The sequence below is a fragment of the Juglans microcarpa x Juglans regia genome, chromosome 4S, assembly GCF_004785595.1.
Source record: "Juglans microcarpa x Juglans regia isolate MS1-56 chromosome 4S, Jm3101_v1.0, whole genome shotgun sequence".
NCBI lineage: Eukaryota > Viridiplantae > Streptophyta > Magnoliopsida > Fagales > Juglandaceae > Juglans > Juglans microcarpa x Juglans regia.
The window spans coordinates 6,127,837-6,153,125 of NC_054601.1; the positions used below are offsets into that span (position 1 = coordinate 6,127,837).

Genomic DNA, 25,289 nt, shown 5'->3' on the forward strand with positions numbered 1-25,289 from the left:
AGGCTTTGCTCTAAAGAATGAAAAATAAAATAATAAAAAGATAAGTTTATTTTTACAATTCCTTTCAATTCAATTCAGTTCAATTTATCTAGTTATTATAATTTTTTTAAATTTTTATATAAAATAAAATAAAATATTCAATTTTTTCAAATCTTAAAATAAAAATAATATTAAAAAAATATATTTTAATAATATTTTATTCAACTTTTAATTTTAATCTCAACTCACCTGTAAAAACAAATGAGGCATTAAAGTCTCATTTAGATATATAAATACTCTCAACATATTTCATTTTATTTTATCATTACAATTTTCTAAAATTTTTATATAAAATATAATAAATAATTTAACTTTTTTTAAATTTCAAAATAATAATAATATTAAAAAATAATATTCTTAAAATATTTTATTCAACTCATTTAAAATTATCTTATCTGATTTCATCTCAACGTCTAAACAAGTCGTTATTATTTACTAATTGATATATATATATATATGTTGTACCTATGAAATGTAAGCCCAGTGCAATTCTTTATATATAAAAAAAACTAAACAAGGGAAGAGTCTGTACAGTATTTACCCACCTTGAGGAAGAGCAGCCAATTTCGCGTGTCTGACGGCTTCAATGTCCTTTGTGAGTGGTTCGTACCGAAGAAAGGCGAGAGGGAAAGTGCGATTCATTCTTCCGAGGAAAACAACCTTTCCGGGCAATTTCTTAAAAAATCAAAAACAAAAAATAGATTTTGGTACGTAGTGTCAGTTCGGGACTAGGGAAGGATGCACGTGGAGATGTCCCCCTCCATTTTCCACAATCAGTTCGTGCGATCCTCAACTACACTCGCAACGTACATACTTTTTTACTTTCTCTTACCTTACCTTACCTTAGTTGATCCATGGTGTCTGTGTTTTGCTTTTTGTTTGAATCGATCAAATAAGTCTATATATGGGTTTCATCAGTCCCGGCCACGACCAAAAACACATGCGCGCAGCATGTCCTAACGCTGTCTTAACCCAACCATGCATCCCAATATCATATCTATTGATCATCCCATGTAGGGCCTTTTTCTTTTCTTTCCCACTTGTCCCAAATCTCACGACATTCTCATGCAACTCCACCCAATTACTGATTGACTTGACCTATTCACCTTATAATTCGTTTCTCTTTCTCCTTCCTTAATTTGCTGCTCTTCCAATCATATTTATTTGCTTACTATATATGTTTTAAAACATTTCTATCTGAAAGTTGGCCTAGTTTATTTTTATAACTTTTTTCAACTCATTTAATAATTACAAATTTATCAAATTTTTACATAAAATAAAATAAAAAATTCAATTTTTTCAAATTTTAAAATAAAAATAATATTAAAAAAATATATTCTAACAATATTTTATTTAACTTTTAACTTTAATATTAACTCATCTTATCTCATCTGTTAAAAAAATGAGACAATGTGTAAAGCATACTCTCTATTTTATTGACATGTTAAGATTTAATTTGTTAAAAAATATTTAAAATTAAAACGCAATGGAATGTACTTGTACACCAACTTGCAAATAAAACAACTTATATTTTAAATGATTTTACGTACGTGTCTTGCTTAAAATGATAATTATTTAAACCAAAACAATGGACAGTTGAAATTACAAAGTTATGGTTCCAATTGAATTCACAGTATAAGAATCCGAACAAACACGATACGTATAATTAACGAAATAATAGAAAAATGAAAATGCCACGCTGGCGCAGCCGCTTGGTCTCTGCACTCTGCACTCTGCACTCAGCGCCCCTATAGACGCTTCTTACCCACGCACGCTTGCTCTTCGTAGTACGGTCGCGGTTCACTCCATGTGCATCCTTTCCCTACCCCCACCTCAGAATTCCATATACAAAATCCTTTTCCTTTTTTTATTTTTTTTAATATATAAAAAGATTTTAGTAGAATTTTTCATTTTGAAAGAGGAGTTCTACATCCGCTTACATAAAATTATTTTTAGAATAATACTAGTTGTTTCGAAGATCGGTTTCGATACAATTTTTTTATTTAATAATTAAAAATATATTTTTTAATGATATTGTGATTGTTTTTTAAAAAAAATATTTAAAAGTATAAAAAAAGGAATGAAAAAAAAGAAAAGTAAAATGGCTCTATGGAATTCTCTTATTTCTATGTAATTAAAATATATATTTTTTTAATTGCAAGAGTAATCAGGGGATGAATTATTCAGAGCTTCTATAAAAAGGGGTAGCAGATCTCTACCCATGCCTTCAGTATTTCCTCTCTACATGCATTCAGAAACCATCCCAATTCCCATTAGCTTGCATATGTATATATATTCAGGGCTATCCCTCCTCGACTCTCCTTTTCCATGTCCCCCTTGTTTTCCCTCACTTTCTTTCCCTTTCTCCCACTCTGTTTTCTCCTGGAAATCTTTCCTCTTCCATACCTCCATAATCCTCGCGCTTCCCTCCAAACAGAAAGCCCACAAAATCATATATAGCTCTTCCTCTTTATAAATACATACCTGAAAATCCTTTAATCACTTTCCTTTATATTCTCCCAAGCCCTTCTTTTTGTTCCAGAAATTATATATATTACTAAAACTGTTGGTTTTCTTTCATTCTCTAAAAAAATGGCCTTGTTCGAAATTGACGTCGTCAAGGTTGAGAAAGCCAAAGCCATGAGAAGGTATAATCGGCGGCGAACGGTCAAGTGGATTGTCGAACTTTGTGCTGCTCTGTTTGTGCTTTCGCTGTCCCCCGCTTGGCTTCCGGGCGCCGCAGAAACAGCATGTGAGTTTTTCCGGCGATTCATCGCCGTCTTTGATTGCACTTTCTACGTCTTCATTCTCATCATGGCGATTATTTTCATCCTCTACGCTTTCTCCGGCGAAAATGGGGCCAGAACCGATATCTACGACGACTTCCTCAGATACAAGAAGCCTAGCAGTAAGTTAGCCGCCGGTAACGAGCTACCGGTGCAGCCGGAGACATACTCTTCGCCAGCCGAGACCTTCCATGATAAACACATCGTGTTCTGGGACAATGCGAACTCTCCGGCTCACGATGACGGTACAGTTTCTTCAATCACCGAGCGTACGGCCTCTCCATTTCCGCTAGATAGAGTTGCTGCAGTCACTGAGAAGGCTTTGCGGGAAAAGCGTTACCGGAGAGCTAGGTCCGAGAAGCTCGAGCTACGTATATTAGAGACGACTAGACGAGAGTTACGGCAAACAGAGACGGGGATATGCCGGGAATTGGTGAGGTCCGGGGAAGAACCAGCCAGGAGATCGTCCACTTACCCGCCGGAAGAATTGAGCATCGAGGAATTCAACCGTATGGTAGAGGCCTACATTGCCGATAAAAAGGAAGCTCAGAGAGAAGAGCTCAAGGAAGAACGGAGAAAAGAATCATCATTGGCCCCCACTGCGCAGAACTGAGCCTCGATCGAACACCAAAAAGAGAAAAAAAGCATGAAGAAAATAACAGGGGATTATGGATATTACTCACTCTTAGTTAGGAACAGGATCATGTTCAATTTTCTTACTCCAGTTCTCGATCGAGTACTCATTACTTTGCATGTCAAAGAGGATTTATGGATTGTTGATAATATTTAATGCGTGCTTATCTTGATGGTAAACTGAGATTAATTTGGACATTTATGTTGTTTGATCCGTTTTATACGATGTTTGGCTTCCTAATCTGGGTGTCCCCCATAGGAGAAACCCCAGAGTATGAGTAAGCAGCAGAGGTAATACGCTCTTATCGATTAAACTTCGCCAGTTTCATTGCGTTTTCTTTTAGTTTTGTTTTTTTTTTTGGGCCTTCTTTTAATTTTTAGGGAACTTTCTTTTCTACGAATCAAATCCTGATCTTGATGATGGAGGAATTAAGGAAGGGGATGGGGATTGAATTGACAATGGAGATTCAACGTACGGATTCTAATTTCTTTGTGGTGATAATTGATGATTATATGTTGCGCTGTCTGTCTGCTTTTCCACTTCAATGTTTTTTTGACAAATAGTCTAATTACAAATAAATTACACAAAAATAATCTTACAAACTAATGTGGGTTGATATAATTTGTCAGATTATAAAGTTACTTTTATTATAAAGTAGATCTAACGGATCAGATAAAATAATATTAATTTGTGAGATTATTTTTATATAATTTATTTGTAGATGTAGCATTAATTTTTTTCAAATTTTGATGCTGAAATTGACTGTGACGTCAAACCAAATCCCCAAATGTCCTCAGGTAGAAGAAGATTGTGGGTTTATGACCCCTACTATCAGTTTGAGATTTTCCCAAATTTCTTTTGCATGACAAATCTGGGTTGATTCTATTTTATTTTATCGTATGTGCTTGAAAGCTGGGAGAATTTCCCTTTTGTTAAGGGCTGGATATCATCGATTAGTTTAATCAAGTAATTATATATATATATATATATATTATATTACCTAATCTTGTGTGTTTTAAAAGATAGCTTCAGATCATCTCCTTTTGTAACTTTTGTTAAAAAAAGAGAGAAAAATCCTTGATGATCTTCATCCTCATTTGGTGGGGGGGAATGACGCAAGGGTCTTCCAATAATTCTCTTATCCCGGCCTCCATTTCTTTTGAAGAATTTCCATGGTTTTGATCTCTTCCTCTCTCGTTTGTTTTTGACAATCAAGCATGCACATATAATATTTAAGAAGAGACAGCTAGCTTGTTACGCAGTCCTATATATATATTAATGCATAAAACATGAATTTCTTTTGTGTGTGTTAATGTGGGGTATTGGTGTCAGCGGACTTTATGTACCAAGCACTAATCATGGAGTAGTACAGCTTCCTTTATAACTTGATCTTATCCATTGCTAGTTATATATGCAAGAAACGCCAGGATAAAGAGGCTTTGTTTAATAGCACAGACTCTCTCTCTCTCTCTCTCGACGAGGAAAATAAAAGTAAGTGGCGCCCTACATGATTATTAATAACATGAGCGAGTAGGTGACATGAACTAAAGAGGCCAGACTATAGAGTCTAAACAAGTTAAAAGTCGCTGGATTATATATCAGCCTAGCTTGTCAACATTGATCATAAACACAAGCAGCTAGCTAGCTAGGATGTGTACGTGCTCGTAAAGGGCAGAAATTTACGACTAGTATATTTTTATAATATTTTTTCAATTCATCTTATTTAATCATTACAAATTTTTAAAATTTTTTAAATAAAATAAAATAAAAAATTTAACTTTTATAAATTTTAAAACAAAAATAATATTAAAAAAATATATTCAAATAATATTTTATTTAACTTTTAACTTTAATTTTAATTCATCTCATCTAAAAAACAAATGATCCATATTGCAACCTCTCAAGATATATATAAAGAGCGGTGCTACTTTGCCGTTCAGAGTGTACCGCTCCACTTACCGCTAGTTTAAAATGCTCTTTTTATTTTTCTTTAATTTTTTTATTTATATTTTTTTATTATTTTAAACATTTTTAAAAAATATAAAAAAAATATCAATACACTAATAGTCACATTCTTAACTATTAAGTAGAGAAAAAAAATTAAAAAAAAATTAAAATATATGAAGTGTGAAAATGAGGGCACAATAAAATGGACAAAGTAGCAATTTTTATATATAAATGCAACAACTGATCTTAATTAGTCAAAAACAAACATCACGAAGATTTATATATATATATATATATATATATATATATATATGTTTTTTTTTTTTTTTTAACGAGAATGAAATGTAGTACTTACGAGCAGGAATCCACGTTTTTAATTTTAGGTGAAAGTTGAAGCTTTTTAGTGTTTATAACCGCACTGATGATCATGTTCATGTCATGTAAATTAATACTACAAGAAAAACGACTAATTGCGGAGATTTTACTTGCAACGTAGCGATTTTTCCTCCGTTGCAAGTAAAATCGCCGCAATTGGTAACTTTTAACAGTGATTTTATTTTCGTCGCATAGAGTAAATCCCGACTTTCGATTTACGTGGTGTGCACCTCAATTATAGCGATTTTTGTGATTCTTGCGGCGATTTAGTTCGCTGAAAAAAGAAAAAGATCTTGCCCGTCTCGTCATAATTGTTCTTTGGGACTGGGCGGTAGGCGCCAAAATGCATGGATTGTTTTATTTTCTCCCCGAAACGTAAACACATTTCCTCTCATTAGTGAACTCCTTTGTTCTTCCCCATCCCGAGTACGTACCATCGCTGTGATACCCACCCTCTCATTAGTGGCCATTGTTTCCAGCCCAAAATCTGAGATCACTTCGCCCGTTTACTTCACATGAAAGCCACTCAAGCCATCTGGTCCAGATCTTTGCCCTAGAGTGTCTGTTTCCTTCGCACAAAAGCCATTCTAGTCGTTTGACGTCTACGCAGCACCATTCAAGGCAAAGAGAAGCCATTAAAGCTGCTCAGAGATGGAGGCACCTTAATGCAGCCGAGGCCCAACTCAAGGTCCCTTCTCCTCACCTACCCATCTAATTTGACCAAATCGTGACCCCCTTTGTGTGTTTCAACTTTTATTTTGCTTTTCTTTTTCGATTCTCTAATTGGTTTATAATTAATTTTTCATGATAATCAGATTGATTGTATGGATCAGAAAACTCATTTTTCATCTGGTTTATTAATAATTTATTAGTTAGGCTCTGTTTCTTTCTTGGAAATAAAATCGTCTCATTTCACTTTGCATTTGGGTTTCATTGCAGCAATAGCCCTTAGCAGCAACAGCCCGTCGCAGCAGCATGCACATCCTGCCGTGAGTTTGGAAAAATAGGTAAGTACGTTTGAAATTTGTTTTACTATGATGTTGGTTGAATTTGTATATTTTTCTCACTTCTGTCTACAAACGTAGTGAGAGGGGAAAAGATTTTAAACTTTTTCTTTGGAATCCTAGGCTCAAAACCAGACACTTTGATCTGAAAACCAGTAAACGGAAACTGGATTAAAGACTGCCATGTATAAAGCTAGAATCCACTTCCTTTTTCTTTTTTATTGTTTGTCTTCCATGTATAAAGTTGGATTGACACTTACATATACTTCTAGAACAATAGAACAAACGAATGTGAACACTTATATATATGGCATGTCTTTTTTTCTTTCCTTTCTTGAAAATTCGCCTGTTGCACTCCAGGATCGTGTCTACAAGATTTATTTCATTTGTATTACTTCTGCTTGGTCTTTGTGAAGTTGGAGTGAGAATGGAGTGAAGTGGTCTTTGTGAAGATGAAGTGTTTGATGAAGTGCTATTGAGGAAGTTAATTCATTGACAAATTAATGCAAAACTAATGCAAATTCAACAAATGTTCTTGATAAATTAATTGAATCATTTACCGTGAAGTTAGGATTATGGTAGTCATCTTTGTGCACTATTTTTAAAGTACTAAAAAGAGGATGTATTGGAGTATCATATCGGCCCATGCATAAATCAAGACCTCCAACAAATGCCATGATCTTTCGTTTACAATGGATCTGCATCAGCATCTTCAGCATCTACAATTACTGTTTTCTGATGATGGGGATAGATTGTTTCAACTTCCTGACAATCAAAGATGAAAACAAAAGAACAAACCATATTAGTGTGTCCTGCAAATATATGCACATGTTTGATCTGTGCTGGTGTGGAGTTAGCTTCAGAACAAACCAAATTCTGATGCCATTAATTTTTTTCCATTTATGCTTGAAGACTGCCCTTCAAGTTTAAGTAACTCATCATGCACTTTATCCATGATGGAGCTTAGGAATTCCTGACCATCTTCCTTCCTGAAAATGACTAGAGACCAACTTAAATTAATCACAAGCATCAACCATTCACGGTGACCATGCACATTTACATACCAATAGCACATTCTAATCTGCCATCCTATTTTGGGAAAAAGATCGACAATGTGGGCTATAAACCATTCACAGTGACCATGCGGATAAATGAAAGCTTCCAAAATATTGCAATAAGCTACTCCCGAAGCAAAATCTTGAAAAGCTGTTCAACATCAAAAGATGCTCAAGTGAAATAAAAGAAATACATGACATGTTCTTATTTTCCTTGGCAGGCACAAAGAAATCCAGAATAGGTTTATCTTGTCGTGCACATTCTTGTCCTTCCTGTCATATCAGTCACAATCGCTTATATCCCTCTTTTAAAACAAACATTGATAAAAGTTTCTTCTCCCAATGTGAGGGATATTTTATATGGTAATACCTATAATTTCTTTTACTTTTCTGAGAACATACATATTCATGCATACATACATAATCGAGTATATATATATATATATATGTATGCATTACTCTCTGGTGGTTGACAATCAGTTTCAAGTTGCCGATTATTTGCCAATGGCCACAAGATTTTAGTGCTCGGCAGCAATAACTTATCAGTAGTGAACTCAATAGCAAGTAACAGATTTTTGTGGGTATTGTAACAGCAATAATGTATTGTAACAGATTTTTGTGGGTATTGTAACAGCAATAATGTATTGTAACAGATTTTTGTGTGTTTTAGGCTATGAAAGCTAGGGGTGATACCCGTATATGCGGGGGGTGGTGTTTCCACCCCCACATCTTGCCCCCGGGAGGTGGGGGCGGGCCCGGTGACGGGCCCCCCGTCCATTTCAGTCCCATTCGACCTAAAAATTATTTCTGGATTTAAAAATATTTTTTTAAACCCAAACTCAAATTATTATATAATTAAAATTGTAAATTAAAATAAAAATATATAACAATAATTTAAAAATTGATAACATAAAAACTAGTTATCAATTTTTAAATTTGTTAGACTTGTTTACAAGAGTGTTAGACTTGTTCACAATATTATATTGAATTGGCTTCCTAGACCAACCTTTATATAGGAGGTTAAGACAATACAAGAGTCTTATTTGAGCAATGTGAGATTCAATAGCGCTGAGAAAGACTGTTTTTGTTGTAGTGTCGTACTTATCAGGAACCATCATATAAGAAAGTTGGCAAAATTTCTCTAACAATAATCGAACGTACAATATTAGGAAAGAAAGTTCTATATAACAATAATACATTTTGTGAAGCTTTTTATCGTCAATTTGTCAAATATATTGTTTAAACCTATATATACTACCATTAGAGTACGATCGAATTACAAGCGTTCTAGATTAGCTTTAAAGGAATCCAATTAACTCTCAACCTATATATAATTTGTAGTCAAATCCTACGTACGGCCTTTACATTCAAACATAAATTTAAAGGAAATTGGCATGCATATTGCATCATCTTTTTAGGAATTCATTAATTGTAAATTTCAAGAAAATGTACACATAAATTATTTTTCTATAAAATATTAAAACGTTAAAACCTGATTATGTCTGCTCCACTTAATTAACATGAAGAAAATCATGCTCGTTCAACACAAAGATCAGTTTTGAAAAACTACCCTACAAACTGTCATGATTTTGATGTACAATATTTGATAATAAAATTATTTTTATTGTGAACTAAATCTAATATTGCACTATATCAAATTACAATCTGATTAATTTGAAACTAATGACTAGAATTCAATTAGGAAACTCTACGTACGTCACACACACACACACACACACACACACATATATATATATAGATCATCAGGACCAAATTAGCAAATTAATCTAAAGGAATCTGATCCCTCGAGCTCGAATAATGTAAACGAGAGAAAAAGAAGTTGGATCCTGATCATCTCTAGTACTTTTAATAATATAACTATTTTGGCATGAATTAAATTAATTAATCTAGTTATATATATGCATGGTTAATTATGAATTGGTCCAGACACTGTCGACACTGGCTGGAAATCAGTACTGAGCTATATATATATATATATAAATTTTACTCATCATACTCACAACATATTCTACAACATAAATCACTATTTGCCACAAAAAAATTCGTTGCAAAAAGTCCATTCCTCGTTGCGAAAAATTATTTGCAACGATTACTTTTCGTTGCCCTGCTTTTGCAAATGCACGTACCCATGGTGAAAATATACGCCAACGAAGAGTTTTTTTTTTTTTTTCGTTGTAATTAACCATTTATAGCCACGAAATATCGTCGTTGCAAATACAGACATTTTCGTTGGTATTTTATAGAAATGTTAAGTTCATTTTCGTTGCAAATACTTGCTGTTTACGAATGAGATTACTTTATCGTTGCAATTACTATTTATTTCCAACAAGCATTTCGTTACAAATAACAATATTCTAATGTCGTTGCAATTGTCTCGAGCGAATACTAGATGTTGCAAATGGTTAGCTTTTTACCAACGAAACACATTCTCCTTGCAATTCTTTTTTATTCCCAACATATATGGCATTGCAAATATAACAAAATCCGTGCAAATATCGTTTCACAACCAATTGAAAAAATCGTTGTAAGAGCAGGCTTAACAAACTTTAGCTAAAATTTGACTAAAAAAATTCACTTTTACAAATTTATCTAGTTACTTTTCAACAACATCAAATAACAGGCTCAACAAATTTTTCACTATTTTATTAAAATATTGATTTTGAACTTTTTATTTATTTTAATTCTATTTGTAATTTGAATTTCTCCGACGGTTATATTTTTTAACGGCTATATTTTCCAACGGCTATATTTTTTAACGGTTATATTTCTCCAACGGCTATGGGTAGTGATAGGCTTACTACCCTATTACTACCCATCTACTACCCAAGTGTATTCAAGGGTTTTTTTTATTTTTTTTATCATTTTCTTTTAAGTATTTTTTTAACATCCTTAATCATTAAGAAAAAATTTAAAAAATATATAATTTTACTAATACTCACTTCCTTAATCATTAAGTAAAATAAAAAATTAAAAAAAAAATCAAATACAAAAAGAGTAGTAGATGAGTAGTAGTAGGGTAGTAACCCTATCATTATTCATTTTCTAACGGCTATATTTCTCCAACGGCTATATTTTCTAACGGCTATATTTCTTCAACGGCTATATTCTTCCACTATAAAACATAACATTTCATCAATAATTTCATTCACTTTAACTCAAGTGTCCTTGTAAAACCTTTTCTTTTCATTTCCTCTCAATGGATCGTTCACTTTTTCACAAAATGACACTTATCGATTCAGATTCTGACGAAAAATTTGAGATAGCGAGACAACTTGTGGAAGAAGAAGGATCAAGCTCACGTGGTTCTTCTAAAAAATCACGTAAATTCATAAGGCGCGATCGATTGCAAGCCCACCAAAATCTTTTTTATGACTATTTTGCTGATCCTCCAATTTATCCTCACAAATATTTTTGAAGGAGGTTTCGAATGAGTCGTTCTCTATTTCTTCGTATTCAAGCTGCGATAGAAGCCCATGAACCTTATTTTGTCCAAAGATAAGATAATTCTGGAAGGCTTGATTTTTCTTCTATTAAAAAAATAATAGCTGCTTTGAGGATGCTTGCATATGGTGTCACGGCTGATTTTATGGATGAATATTTGAAGATTGGAGAGACTACGACATTAAGAAGCCTAAAAATGTTTGTCAAAACAGTTGTTTCAATTTTTTTTGAAGAGTATTTAAGGAAACCCAACAATGATGACATTGCTAGACTGCTCGTAGTTGGTGAAAAACGTGGATTTCCAGGTATGCTAGGGAGCATCGATTGTATGCACTGGAAGGAGAAGAATTGCCCAACTGCTTGGCATGGTATGTACTCTGGTCATATTCACGAACCAACAATTATTTTAGAAGCAGTGGCTTATTACGATCTATGGATTTGGCATGCTTTTTTTGGATTACCGGGATCTCATAATGATATAAATGTGCTTGATAGATCATTTATATTTTCTGACCTTGCTAAAGGGCTTATTCTGACAATTAATTACACTATTAATGGTCATAACTATGTAATGAGATACTATCTTGCTGATGGCATTTATCCGCAATGGGCAACATTTGTTAAGACCATCTCAACTCCCCAAGGAAATAAGAAAAAATATTTTGTTGCAGCCCAAGAGTCTGCAAGGAAGGATGTGGAGCGTGTTTTTGGTGTGCTTCAAGCACGATTTGCTATAATTCGTGGACGTGCACGGTTTTTTCACATTGAAACGCTCAATGATATTATGATGGCATGCGTAATTTTACATAATACGATCATTGAAGATGAACGGGCTGACAACGAAGAAGAAGAGTTCGAATATGAACAGTTGACAGAAAGCACACATGATCCAGTGTCAACTGACCCTACACCTGAATTTAACGAGTTCAGTCAACGCCATCATGCTCTTAGGGATAGGAAAATCCATTGTCAACTCCAAGCAGATCTCGTCGAGCACTTATGGCAACAATATAGTGCCTCATAATGAGTTAAAGTCTATGGTTGTATATCTATGGTTGTATTAGAGTCTATGGTTGTATTAGAGTTTATGGTTCTTGTTCTATTGTTGTATTAGAGTCTATGGTTGTATTAGAGTTTATGGTTTTTGTTCTATGGTTGTATTAGAGTCTATGATTGTATTAAAGTTTATAGTTCTTGTTCTATAGTTGTATTAAAGAAGCTAACAAACATAAATGTGAATATAACACATCAAGTAGCACCTTCCTCCATAAAACATAACCAACAAGTCACAAATAAAACATTACTCCATAAAATACATAACCAACATTAGAGTCAAAAAAGGCAACAAACATAGAACACTCATAAGTTTAAATCACAAATAAAATATTACTCTATAAAATACATAATAGTTAGTTTTTCCTAGTACGACTTGCAAGTATTTCCATTTGTCGTTGAAGATAGTATCGTTATAGCATTGGAGGCATGGTACTTGTATTTAATGCCATAATTCTTTCATCTTCTTTCTTTTCTTCATTCCATAACTTCTCCTGCTCAAGTAGCACATTCTCTTTCTGAATACACACTTCCTCTTCCCTAAGACTCACTTCCGATTGTCTAAGACTCACTTTTGATTGTCTGAGACTCACTTCCTCTTGCCTAAGACACAACATCTTATTGTCATGATCACGTGCTTCTTGCATAAGTACGATTTTACTCTTTCTAATTTCTTTCGTCTCATTTAGTACCACGAGAGAATCAGACTCCGTCATTTCTTTTCTCTTTTGTTTCTCTTTTTCTGCTTTACAGCCAATTGGTCGATCCAAATTTGAAGATACTGCATAAATCCTCATCTTCGCCTAAATTTATTGAATTTGGTGTCGAACCATTCGAACTTGGTTTTTTCTTCGGCTTCACTATTTCCATATGTTCCACCCACTTTGGATGGAATCTCAACACTCGCCAACAATGATCAAAGTTAAAAGTTTTCTTCTCTAACTCTAGGAACATGTCCTTTGCCTTGCCAATCTACATACATAAAGCACCATGGTTACTTCATAAGATTAAGTATTTTAATAAATTACTAGCATGTTAAAAAGTCGAAATAAAAGGTGGAGAGCATACCTTGTCTTGCTCGTTAAAACCACTTGGATGCATTCCCTCGACTTGTGCCAAGTAACCATAAAACTTATTTACCGCTTGTTGAATCGTCAACCATCAATTCATTAGAGATGAATAGTTACGTAAAGAGTCAAATTTCTTGTTTTCCTCAAAATATTTATGAATTCTTTTCCATAACATTGTATGCTTTTGATCTTTTCCTTGCACCACATCTAATGAAATTTCAAGCCATCCCTCCACAAGTATCAAATCTTCCTCGTTAATAAAATTATTACCTCGTTCTGGTTTTCGTCCACTCGGTTCAACCTCAAGAATCTCAACTCGGGGTGGAGAGAGTTGAGATCCATTAATCTCAGTTCTGGCACTCATCAAAAAGTCATTGTTGTTTAAAAGATTTGTGAAGTAGGCATCACGGTGAGTGGATGGATCCATTCCTAACAAGAGATGTGAGAATTGATAAAATTTTCAACTTAACAAAATGTCTTATAAAATGGAAATGCTGAACAATGCTGCCAGCCGACTCATAACAAGACTTGATGAAGTGGGAACAATGCTTATCGGTTTCTGTAAAAATAAAAGAAAGTGGGAACAATGCTTATCAGTTAAGGAAACTAAATTCTCACTTTATTGATCCGTAGCAAGACTTGATGAAAAATTTATCAATAAATAGAAGAACAGGGTATATCTATCAATAAATAGAAGAACAAGGTATATCAAAGTTTGCTCTAGAAGAAGTTTCCCACATATTTGAAACTATGGAGCATTTTCACAAACACATAGAAGGCACATGCGAAAGAACTGAAAAAAAAATTCTTGGGTGAGTAAAAAATGCGGTACTGCATCTTGGCTATGGAAAAAAAAGTCTTGGGTGAATACTGAAATAAAAAAGCTGAAATAAAGTCTTAGCTATTATTTTCCATATCAAATAATGTTTACAATAAAAATCAACCTAAAGGTAGAGAAAACTGAAAGCCATCTCCTTCATCCTCTACCAAATGATTTTCCCCATCACAGCCACTGTTACCGCAACCACCTACCCAACAAAGAGTCTCTTTCATCATGTGTGTCTTCTTTCACAAACACTACAAATCCCACGAATACAACATCAACCCACTCGAAACACCAACCAACCAACCAAAAAGAGAGGAAATAAATCACAAAAGATTATCACAAAAGAAATCGCAAAAGAGAGGAAATAAATCACAATAGATTATCACACCAAAGATAACTTTTTCCCTGCTTACATGGGTTAAAGATTGGGTTGGGTTGAAGATTGAAGATGTCTTGCTGTGTCAAGCCTTTTTTTTTTTTTTTTGCAATCCTGGGTTTTCTTCAAGCTAAGTTTTTGGAAGAGAGTTGTCCGAAGCTTGTGAATTTTTTCTACTGCGCGGGAGACAAAAGCAGCGGGAAGGGAATATTTTAGTCAAAAGTAATATTTGGCTAGCCTCCTTTGGCTCAATAAATTTAGCTAGCCAATTCATCTAAAGCTAAAATTAATGTACATTTAGCTAAAATTTGATTTTAGCTAGCCCACTACTAGTGCTCTAAATATATTTTAGCAACGAATTAGCAAATCGTTGCAAATATCTTTTAGCAACGGATTCTTAAATCGTTGCAAATAACTTTTACCAAGGAATTGATAAATCGTTGCAAATTTTTTAATCCAACAAATTTCAAAGTCATTGCAAATTAATATATTGCTACAATGATTTTGAACTGGTTGCAGATTTCTACTTGTAACAAATTGATGAAAAATCACAAAAATACTGCAAATATTATTAATTGCAATGAATTATGTAATTCGTTGGAAATAAATATAGTAATTGCAATGAGACTCATTGCTAATTTATTAACTGCAACAAATCGTTGCTACTACGAATGAACAAATTTATTTTCGCATTAAAATGGGCTTTGCAATTGTTGTTTCTAATTGTGTGTAGCATACGAGTGCTTGATCTTGCCAATACGAATGCTTTACAAGATTTTCAATAGGCACGGGATGTACATGTACTGTATTATATTTTGTATATACATTTAACACTATAGTACATGTTATTCTTACATGTACTGCAGAAAAACCATTGCAAGAAACAATCTTACACACATTACAATTTTCTCCCAAAGCTTATAAACTTAAATACATCCATTGCACAAGGACCAATTCTTTTGCAACCGTCATCAACATACATTGCAGTGCTTAAAGTAAAATCAATCACTACAAACATATAAACTTAAATAACGTGGCTCTATTTGAGGCAATTATTGTCAAGTATAGTCTATTGCACAAGCACAACCTATAACCACATCAAGGCTCAGTCGGGCTCTTGCACAATACATTGCTAAACCACTTTTCCATTACCACTCGAATACAATGGCATCCAATACAATATTATTAGACCATCAATTCCAAGAGCACACAAAAACATTAATATGCAACTGGCAAATATATAGTTTGAACAACAGTTGCATACTAATGTACATGATGTTGTAACCTAACTTCTTCTGAATCTTGAGTCATCATCGGCCAGTAAGTCTCTACAACAGATCATCTCTTTTGGGATGAAGATTTTCTTTCCAAAAGATTGAATTTTTGTCCCAAAAATAAAGCGTCTCAAAGTCGTCCCAATATCACTGTCCTAAAAGGTATTTTGGGACGTCCCAAAAAATATCTTTTGGGATAAAAATTTGTTGGACTGTTCGAACAACCTTTTGTTTCTGGGACGGTTGAATTTCGTCTCAAAAAGGAGTTCAAAAGCCAAAAAAAAAAAAAGCGTTCGAACGTATATGTATGTTCGAACATATCCTACATGGGTGGTCAATCGTTACTAGTCCGTTCAACTAAATAGACATGAGGAAACGTTCAAACAAACTAATTCACGATCGAACGAGAATTATATTTTCACGGATTGAGTATGATGTTCGAACGTATAATGAAAGGATCAAGCGATTTTCCAGTTAACATTCGTTCGAACGGTATCATGTGATGTTTGAATGATTGTTTCCGATGTATCCTGTTATGAAACGTTCGAACGATTAATGTTTTATTTTAACAAAAAATTTGAAACAAAATAGGCATAATTAAAGAATATTTAAGAAAATACATTAGATATTGTTTAATACAAATAAAAATAGTCATAAGTCTGAACTAAATAAATAAAATAGTAATAATGCTAATAATATCATCTGTACAATACTTTATAATTAAATCCCAAAATTATGTATACAAAACACGAAAATTAGTTGCTTGGAAGCCTGAACTATTACATTAGCATCTGCATTTGGAGTTGCATCTCTCTCTTAAACTCTTCTTGTTGTTTGATATGCCTCTCCATGTATGCTTATTTTGTCAATTGAGTTTCTAACTCATACTGTCTTATAATCAATTCTTCGATCCTGGAATTCGATTTCTCTAACACTATAGAGGTACTTGATGTTGAGGAAGAGCTAGAAGACTTTACACAGTGACTCAAACTCCTCAAATATCCTAAACGTTAACCTAGAACTTGTGAAAAAATTTCAACATCACTTGTTGATAAATTTTGATCTGATGCATCTTCAACATGTAGAGCAACCATTTTATCCTACACACAAAATAAAGAATTAATATGTTCACAAATATTCAAATACGTTTAATTAAAACAAATTATAATACTGACATAATTTTTATGAGTATCGAAATGAATGCACTCTCCACTACAATCAGTATGTGATGCATCATATAATTTTGTAAGATTATAATTGGTGTCTGACTCTTGCTACAAGAGATATTGTTAATATATAAAGTCAATATTAAACTTAGTACCCCCAAAAAATAAATTATATAGAATAAAAAATAAAAAGCATATTACCAATTTCATATAGAGGCGATGGAAAGATGTTGAGCTTGCGTGATGATGAATCTTCAACTTCGATCTAATTTTTTTGTTTATAGAACTTCACTCTTGCATAGAAGTTGTAAATATTAGTAAGCAAAAATTATAAATAAGAAACATAAAAAACTCATTTAATTTACCTTATATGATGGATTCTGAAATATGTCGCAAATTTTTTTCCAATTAGAAGGTCGGACAACCTAAAAAGGATGTTGGCGTGCATCTTCCTTGTTCTCGTACTTATTGTAATACATATGACACCTCACCTCATACTTGTGGAATGCGTTATACATAAGCTCATCGACAGTCTTACGCTCCTTTTCGATGAAAATTTAGTTCGAAGTCGTTCTTGAAAAAATATATTCACAGATATTATCACTTAGAATATTAAATAATATTAATATAAATTAATTATTTAAATATTACGTACCAAAAAATATTTTTTTATAAGCTCTTTCACATCTTGCGGAATTTTATGCCATGAAATCGTAGCCAAAGGTGCATAAGTCCGTGTAAGAGTACTCACATGCGATGTAAGCTAAGTTGCTTCTAGTCCCCCGCCTTTGGTATGTTCGTCATGAATGTTAACCTTAATCTTACTCATTTTATGATATTTCTTTAACGTCACGTCTCTAATAGTGCCTCGAATTTGATGAGATTGTACTATTAACTCTATAAAATATTTAGTTATTTACCTTGTATCAATTATCAATTATCTTAATTGAAAAAAAATGAGTCTTAGATTTGATATTTACCTTGTTCTATAGAGTCAGTCTTTAGTGGTGAATCAAATGGAAATGTAGGAACAGATGAAGATGAGATGCGTATTTCCTTCCTCTTTGGTGGCATAATTTTGAGATATTGTGTAATGTGAATATAAAATTGGTCAATCATCTGTATCAGTTTTATTTGTAGATTCGCTCTCATCATATGTAGATAATTCAGATGACTCAACATTTTGCTTAACTGTCGCATCAACAATTTCAGCCTCAATATCTTCCATATGTAATGAGATCATCTCATACTGGCTCAAATCCACAAACAAGTTAAAGACAAGTTAACTCTCTTGGTATGCTTCTTGAGTAGAGAGATCATCTTCTTTTTCATCTTGTTCCTCTGCCTCAGGAAAAACGTTCTATATATTATTAGAGAAAATTCTTGTACTACTTGCCATTCATTTCCTAACTCAGAATCATCTAAGTAGAATACTTAAGATATTTGGGAAGTCAAAATAAAAAGGGTCATCTTTATGTTATTTTTTATTTTATGTATTAATATTCAGAAAATATTTATCATGGCGTTTTCCCATTTGATGATTGCTTAAATCCCACCAATCACACTTAAATAGATACACCACAAACTCCCCCAAATATATCATTCCAATTATATCGATAATAACCCCATAGAAATCAATGTTGTCTCTGTCATGACTTCATTTGACTAGGACACCACTATTTTGTGTTTTCCTTTAGCGTTCTCGATCCATTTTGTAATACTTACTTCCTCGAGAAATACATGTAAAATATCGAACAGTGCATCCAGAGAGGCCACACGCCAGTGCATACAGCTCGTCCGATATATTGTTTCGATATTTGTACAACCTACATATTAAATAATGCATAAACATCTAAAAATCAACAATCCAATGTATTTTTTAATTTAGTGCAAATTTGCATCTGTAATATCATTACCCGTTGTTCAAACCGTTTCGAAAACTCTTCTTCATGTTTCTGGTCTATATCATTTACTCACAGTTCTTTGAGCACATTAATATGATCACTGAAATTAAACATTACCAAAAAAATTATATTCGTATAATTTTCTAAAGTAAATTACAATATTAATTAGTAAATAATGTGAACTTACTTCAAGTGGCTCTCTATTTCGGGGCAATTGTTTAGTATGTACTACTGAGTTTTCTCGAACTCATTTCCACACAAATAACCACGCGCTGTGCCAAGTGGACGTACTTGTTAGGAAAACATAGAAAGTAAGTTTTGTTGTCTTGCTTGATCAACATCAAAGTTTCTTTCCGACCAATCAAACCTCGTGTCAATCCCTTCGAAGTATTTGGAACAGAATGTATGCCACTCATCATCAATATATGTTTCTGCAATTAATCCTTCTGGGCAGGGCTTGTTACCTATTGTGTGTTTTAACTTCCCAAGGAACCGTTCAATGTGATACATCTATCTATACTGAACTGGTCCTGCGAGTCGAGCCTCACATAACAAATGAACGACTAAGTGAACCATGACATCGAAAAATGATAATGGGTAAATACTCATCAGCTTACACAAAATTATAGCAATTTCTCGTTCCATACGATCCAAAGCTTTTTCATTCAACGCTCTAGCACATAAGTCTTTAAAAAATGCACCCAACACAGTCACATATCCATGGATACCAACAAGCAAGATACATTGTAAAAATACATGACAATCATGGCTTTTTACTCTAACAATTGTTCAGTCATTTATCCACACACACCTTGTTAGATTTGAGGCACACCCATCCGGTAATTTAATCTTCATCAGTCACTCACAAAATGTAGCCGTTTCATTCCTTGAACGACTTGCCTGTTGATGAATCAAATGTTAAGACCCAATTTTCCCACAAATTTTTCAATTTTGCAATCAATGGCTGTAAGTATATGTATATATCACGTTCTGGTGATCTCGGAGCTAGAATGAACAAACTTATCATGACATATGGATCTTTCATACACTTCCACGGTGGTAGATTATATAGCAAAGTATAACTGGCAAACTATAACTGGCCAAGTACTATGACTAGTACTTATGTTCCGGTGAACGACTTGTCTGTTGATGAATCAAATGTTAAGACTCCATTCTCCCACAAATCTTTCAATTTTGTAATTAATGGCTGTAAGTGTATGTCTATATCATGTTCTGGTGATCTCGGATCTGGAACGAACAAACTTATCATGAAATATGGATTTTTCATACACTTACACGGTGGTAGATTATACAACAAAGTATAACTGACCAAGTACTATGGCTAGTACTTATGTTCCCAAATGGATTAAATCCATTTGTTGCTAATCCAAGTCGCACATTACAAGGTTCTTCAGCAAACCACGAGTGTTCTAAATCAAATTTCTTTCAAACTTGAGAGTTCGTATAATGTGACAAAACATTATCATTCATGACTCTAGATGATGAGTATCATGTCATGTCCACAGTCATTGAAAGGACATAAATAACCGTTGTAATCTAGGTATCAATGGAAAGAGGCGTACAACCTTTCGCAGCACATTTTGCTTCTCAGTTGTCTATCTCGATTCATGGCAAATGAGAAACTCGTTTAGCTGTTCATTCTCTCACCAAAATAACACAATCATTTTTACATGCATGTATTAAATTGTGGTCAAACCTGAGTTCTATTTTCAACTGTTTTGCTTCATAAAAGTTGCGGGATAAAATATTGTCTGATAGAAGTACCTTTTTAAACAGCTCGAGCAACTTATTGACAGCCTTAATAGATATTCGACACATGGATTTTATATTAAGCAATCTAAATGTAAATGACAACTTGTTGTGCCTTCTATATCTTAAATATAACTCACGCTGTAAATCATTTCACAAGCGTGTAAAAGTGTTACAGCTCGAATCATTTGAAATTGATGCGTCTACATCACCTTCATCTATAAGCATTCCCGTACTAATGTCACCCAACATTTGTTCTACATCATTTTCATATTCATCACCAACAACCTCTGGATGTACATTTTCATCAATGTCTTCTTTTTTGTATTGAGACTCGAATGACGCTGGATATGGTTATCCATGTAAGACCCAGTCAGTATAACCTTGATCAATACCTTTGACAAACAAATGCTCTCTACCAAGTTCATCTGATGAGAAGGCAAATTCTTGCATTGTTGGCATAGACATCTAGTACAACCGTCACTATCAATTGTACAGGATGCGAATTCCAAAAATTTCTTAACACTTTCAGCATATATATTGTAATCATCAGCCAACCGATTTCTAACTCGCATACAACTTTTATCCACGTCTAATACCCTATTACAAACAGTCACGTGCATCAACAAACAAGTATTTATCTAACATATTGCGCATTCCTTTCATTGGATAGTTGGTCCTATCTCATTTAGGATTGTAAGATCATAATCACCAACTTACCAACTAATATTTGTTATATCCAACAAAATTTTGACAGCATCTCTCCATAGTTATCCAAATATGCTCGTTTGGTCTTGCACACAGACAAGTAAGACGTCGATGCATCATAACCGAGACTGCATATCCAGATAATAATATTGGAAGATTCTACCAAAATCATGACATCGGACGCGACATATACAATTCGATAGTTTGTAATAATGATCTTACAATCTCAAGATGTTCACTCTGAACAATTCAAGAGTTATCAATCAACGGTTTAACAAAATTGATAACTCTCGAATGAGTCTAAGGGTTATTTCGATACGACATGCAAGATACGATAATATCACATAATAACAATGCAAGAAACGAGAATACAATTATACAATACAACAAAATGTATTTTAAGTATTATGTATTTATATTATTTTCACATTAAATATTAAGTATTTTTTAAGAATATTCTCATTCTAACTATTCTAATTAAATATGTTAAGAGTTTTTAAGAGTTTTTACTATTATTATGTCTAGTATTTTTTAAGTATTATTTATAATTTAAGTATTATTTATTTTTGAAGTATTAATTATAATTTTTTCATTAATTATTTTTTTATACTATTCTTATTTTAAGTATTATGTATTTTTACTATTGTTTTATATTATTTTCATATTAGGTATTAAATATTTTTTAAGAATATTCTCATTCTAACTATTCTAATTAAATATGTTAAGATTTTTTTAATATTTTTTTACTACTATTATGTCTAGTTTTTTTAAGTAATATTTATTTTTTAAGTATTATTTATTATTTTAATATTAATTATATTTTTTGATTAATTATTATTTTATACTATTTTAACACTAACACTATATAAATTAGGAGCACAAACTTTCAAACGCGTAGAAGAATGTTCGAACAGGAAAAACTATTCTAACGAAAAATTATAGTGTTTGAACAGTTGTAACCTAGAATCCAGACGTGAAACAGAGACAAAACACAAACTCAGAAATCAACTCAAAGATCAATTCACAATAGTGATAAACACACAAATACGTCATTTATATAAACAAAACACGAACATACCTTCAAAGAATTCACGTGTAACTCCAATCACTTCAATAAACACCTACACAATATATATATATATAAACTATAAAATCAATATAATGAAGAAAATTAGTTAATGTACAACTATGTTTAACAAAAACCATACATTTAATCAATACAACTGTGCAGCCCTCTTTGTAATAGATGATTGTTGGAAGAAAATTGAGGATTGTGGAGGATTTTAGAGAGGAAAATTCGACTAAAAGTTAGGTTGAATGAGAAGAATGGTGGAATGAGGGACTGATGGTGCTAGGAGGGATATAAGGATTTTTGAACTTATTACGAAGCACATAAGTCATTGTAATAAGTTCCCTTGCATGGAAACGGCGTCCTGTTATTTAATGTACAACTTATTATGGCGGAATAATCTGTCACCTAGGCGACCTCTTATGTAATTAAGCGTTCGAACGGCAATATTTGTCGGTCGAACGTGAAAAATTCATGAGTGGCAAACTTTTTCTGCTTGAAAATTTTTGCGGAAGTGTTCAAACGTTATATGTGTACATTAATCTTAAGCGTTCAAATGTTTTTTCACCAATAAATGTTTCGTGAGAGTCCCTCCAAACGGTTCGCACGTATTAATTTATGGCAAAAACTGTTCTAATATTTACATGACGTTCGAATAGTTTTGATGCTTCGTTCAAACGATTATGATAGATATTGAACTATATTATAATGATTATAGTTATACTATAATGATTAGTATTAGTATATAGTAATCTTAATTAGTAATCTATAGTATTATTATATTAATATCTAATATTACTTACACTATAGTATTAGTAACACTATAGTTTTACTAACACTATAGTCGATACTATTACTAACACTAACACTATAATACTACTATTACTATAGTGTATAGTATTATTAACACTAACACTATAGTATTATTATATTAATATATAGTTATATTATAATAGTTATATAGTCTTAGTATTATTATATAGTTATATTAACACTATAGTATTGAACGGTTATGATAGATATTGAAATATACTATAATGATTAGTATTAGTATATAGTATATAGTAATCTTAAATGTTAGCAATCTATAGTATTATAGTATTACTAATACTATAGTATTATTATATTAATATATAGTATCATTAACACATTACTAAAACTAACACTATAGTCTATAGTATTACTAACACTATAGTATATAAATATATACTATATAGATATAATATATACTATATAAAATATATTATATAATACATAGTTATATAGTGTATAATGCTATTATATCGTGATTGACGGGCACACGCGTTTGATATAGTTTATATATTGTACAATTATAGTGTATATCTATATTATAGTTATATAGTATATATATATATATATATTATTATATACTATTATATAATATATATAGTTATTATATAATATATAGTTATTAGTATAGTATATATTACTATATTATATTTGAAATGAGTTAAAAAAAAAATATTCAATATGCAAATTGAGGGATACTAATGTTTGAACTCTTATATATTGCGTTCGAACACCCAATTGAACAGAAAATCTTCTGAACAAAGAAACTTTTAACATTCAAACGTCTGTTTGAATGCTGCATAAATGCGTTCAAACGCATCTACACTATAAGAGGCACCTAGTTATTCAATCGATCTCCCTCGCATTTGTTGTTTTATATGTTCAAAACACAAAAACCGATCAAATGCATGTCATATCACCGACGTATCATCGCTACCGTCGACCAACAATATAACTATTCAAAATGTACCTTTTTTCTCCGTTTAAAAGTATTTTTTTGGTTATTTTCATTTAGTTTTGAGAAAAAAAAAAGTAGAAAACTCATATAATTTATAGATTTAGTATATAGGGCTAGAAAACACAAGGTAGGAATGCTTCTACGCAATTTTCACCCTTGTGTGTGTATTATTTGTGGAAGAAAGAGTCCTTTCGTTTCAATTGCCACTGAGTTGATTGCTGAGCTCGATCCAGATTCCATTTGAACATGTTTTAAACACGTTCAAATGGTTAGAGCTCAAGGGTTAGAATCTCAAACGGTTAGGATACCGTTCAACCATCTATTAAGATGGCGTTCAAACATAAAAATGACATTCAAAAGTGTTCAAACGCCTTCGAACGTATTACTAACATGTTTTAATTTCAAACGGTTGGGAAACCGTTTGAACACTTTTGTTTCCGTTACAACGTCTGTAACATTGTGCGAACAGTTAATTTAAATTGCATTGTGGCGTTTGGATGTCTTGTAATTCAATTGAATGCTTAAGAGTAAAAAAAATTTAAATTATTTTAGTCATTTATAATTTTGTCACTGTTTTATATTTGGTATTTTATAACTCATTTTCTTAATTTTGTTATTTAATTTTCAGGTTGTAAATGTCTTCTATGGGAAGAAGGTGTAACAGATCAAGGCCAGAAACTTCCGCTAGTACTAGTGGCGATACATTTCTAACAAGACAGTGTTATTGGAGCGTCTGGTGAAGATCTTTGTCTTTCAAGATCTTCTCTGGGAGGGGCATTCCTTGGCGTCCGTCTGCATCGAGCGTGGTTGGACACTAATTCTAGACCACTGGGATGAGGCATTCCACCTCACCTCAGACATTGTCACTGAGTTTTATAGAGCGCTTGATGGTACCAGTCGAGATGCTGATGATGCATATACAATCACTGTACGGGGAGCATCATTTATATTTTTAGTACACAGACTTGTTGATTTCATCAACATCCAACATTTGCTAACTGCT

The 25,289-nt window shown here is 32.7% G+C and overlaps 2 protein-coding genes across 2 annotated transcripts; both read left to right on the plus strand.

Annotated features, from left to right (window-relative positions):
• Window positions 1-2,631: 2,631 nt before the first annotated feature.
• On the plus strand, window positions 2,632-3,438 carry LOC121262758 (chromatin assembly factor 1 subunit A-like). Its single transcript, XM_041165353.1, has one exon. It carries the CDS (start codon window positions 2,632-2,634, stop codon window positions 3,436-3,438), a length of 807 nt encoding a protein of 268 aa, XP_041021287.1.
• Window positions 3,439-11,417: 7,979 nt separating this feature from the next.
• Window positions 11,418-12,326, plus strand: LOC121262759. The gene has a single exon (XM_041165354.1). It carries the CDS (start codon window positions 11,418-11,420, stop codon window positions 12,324-12,326), a length of 909 nt encoding a protein of 302 aa, XP_041021288.1.
• Window positions 12,327-25,289: the final 12,963 nt, after the last annotated feature.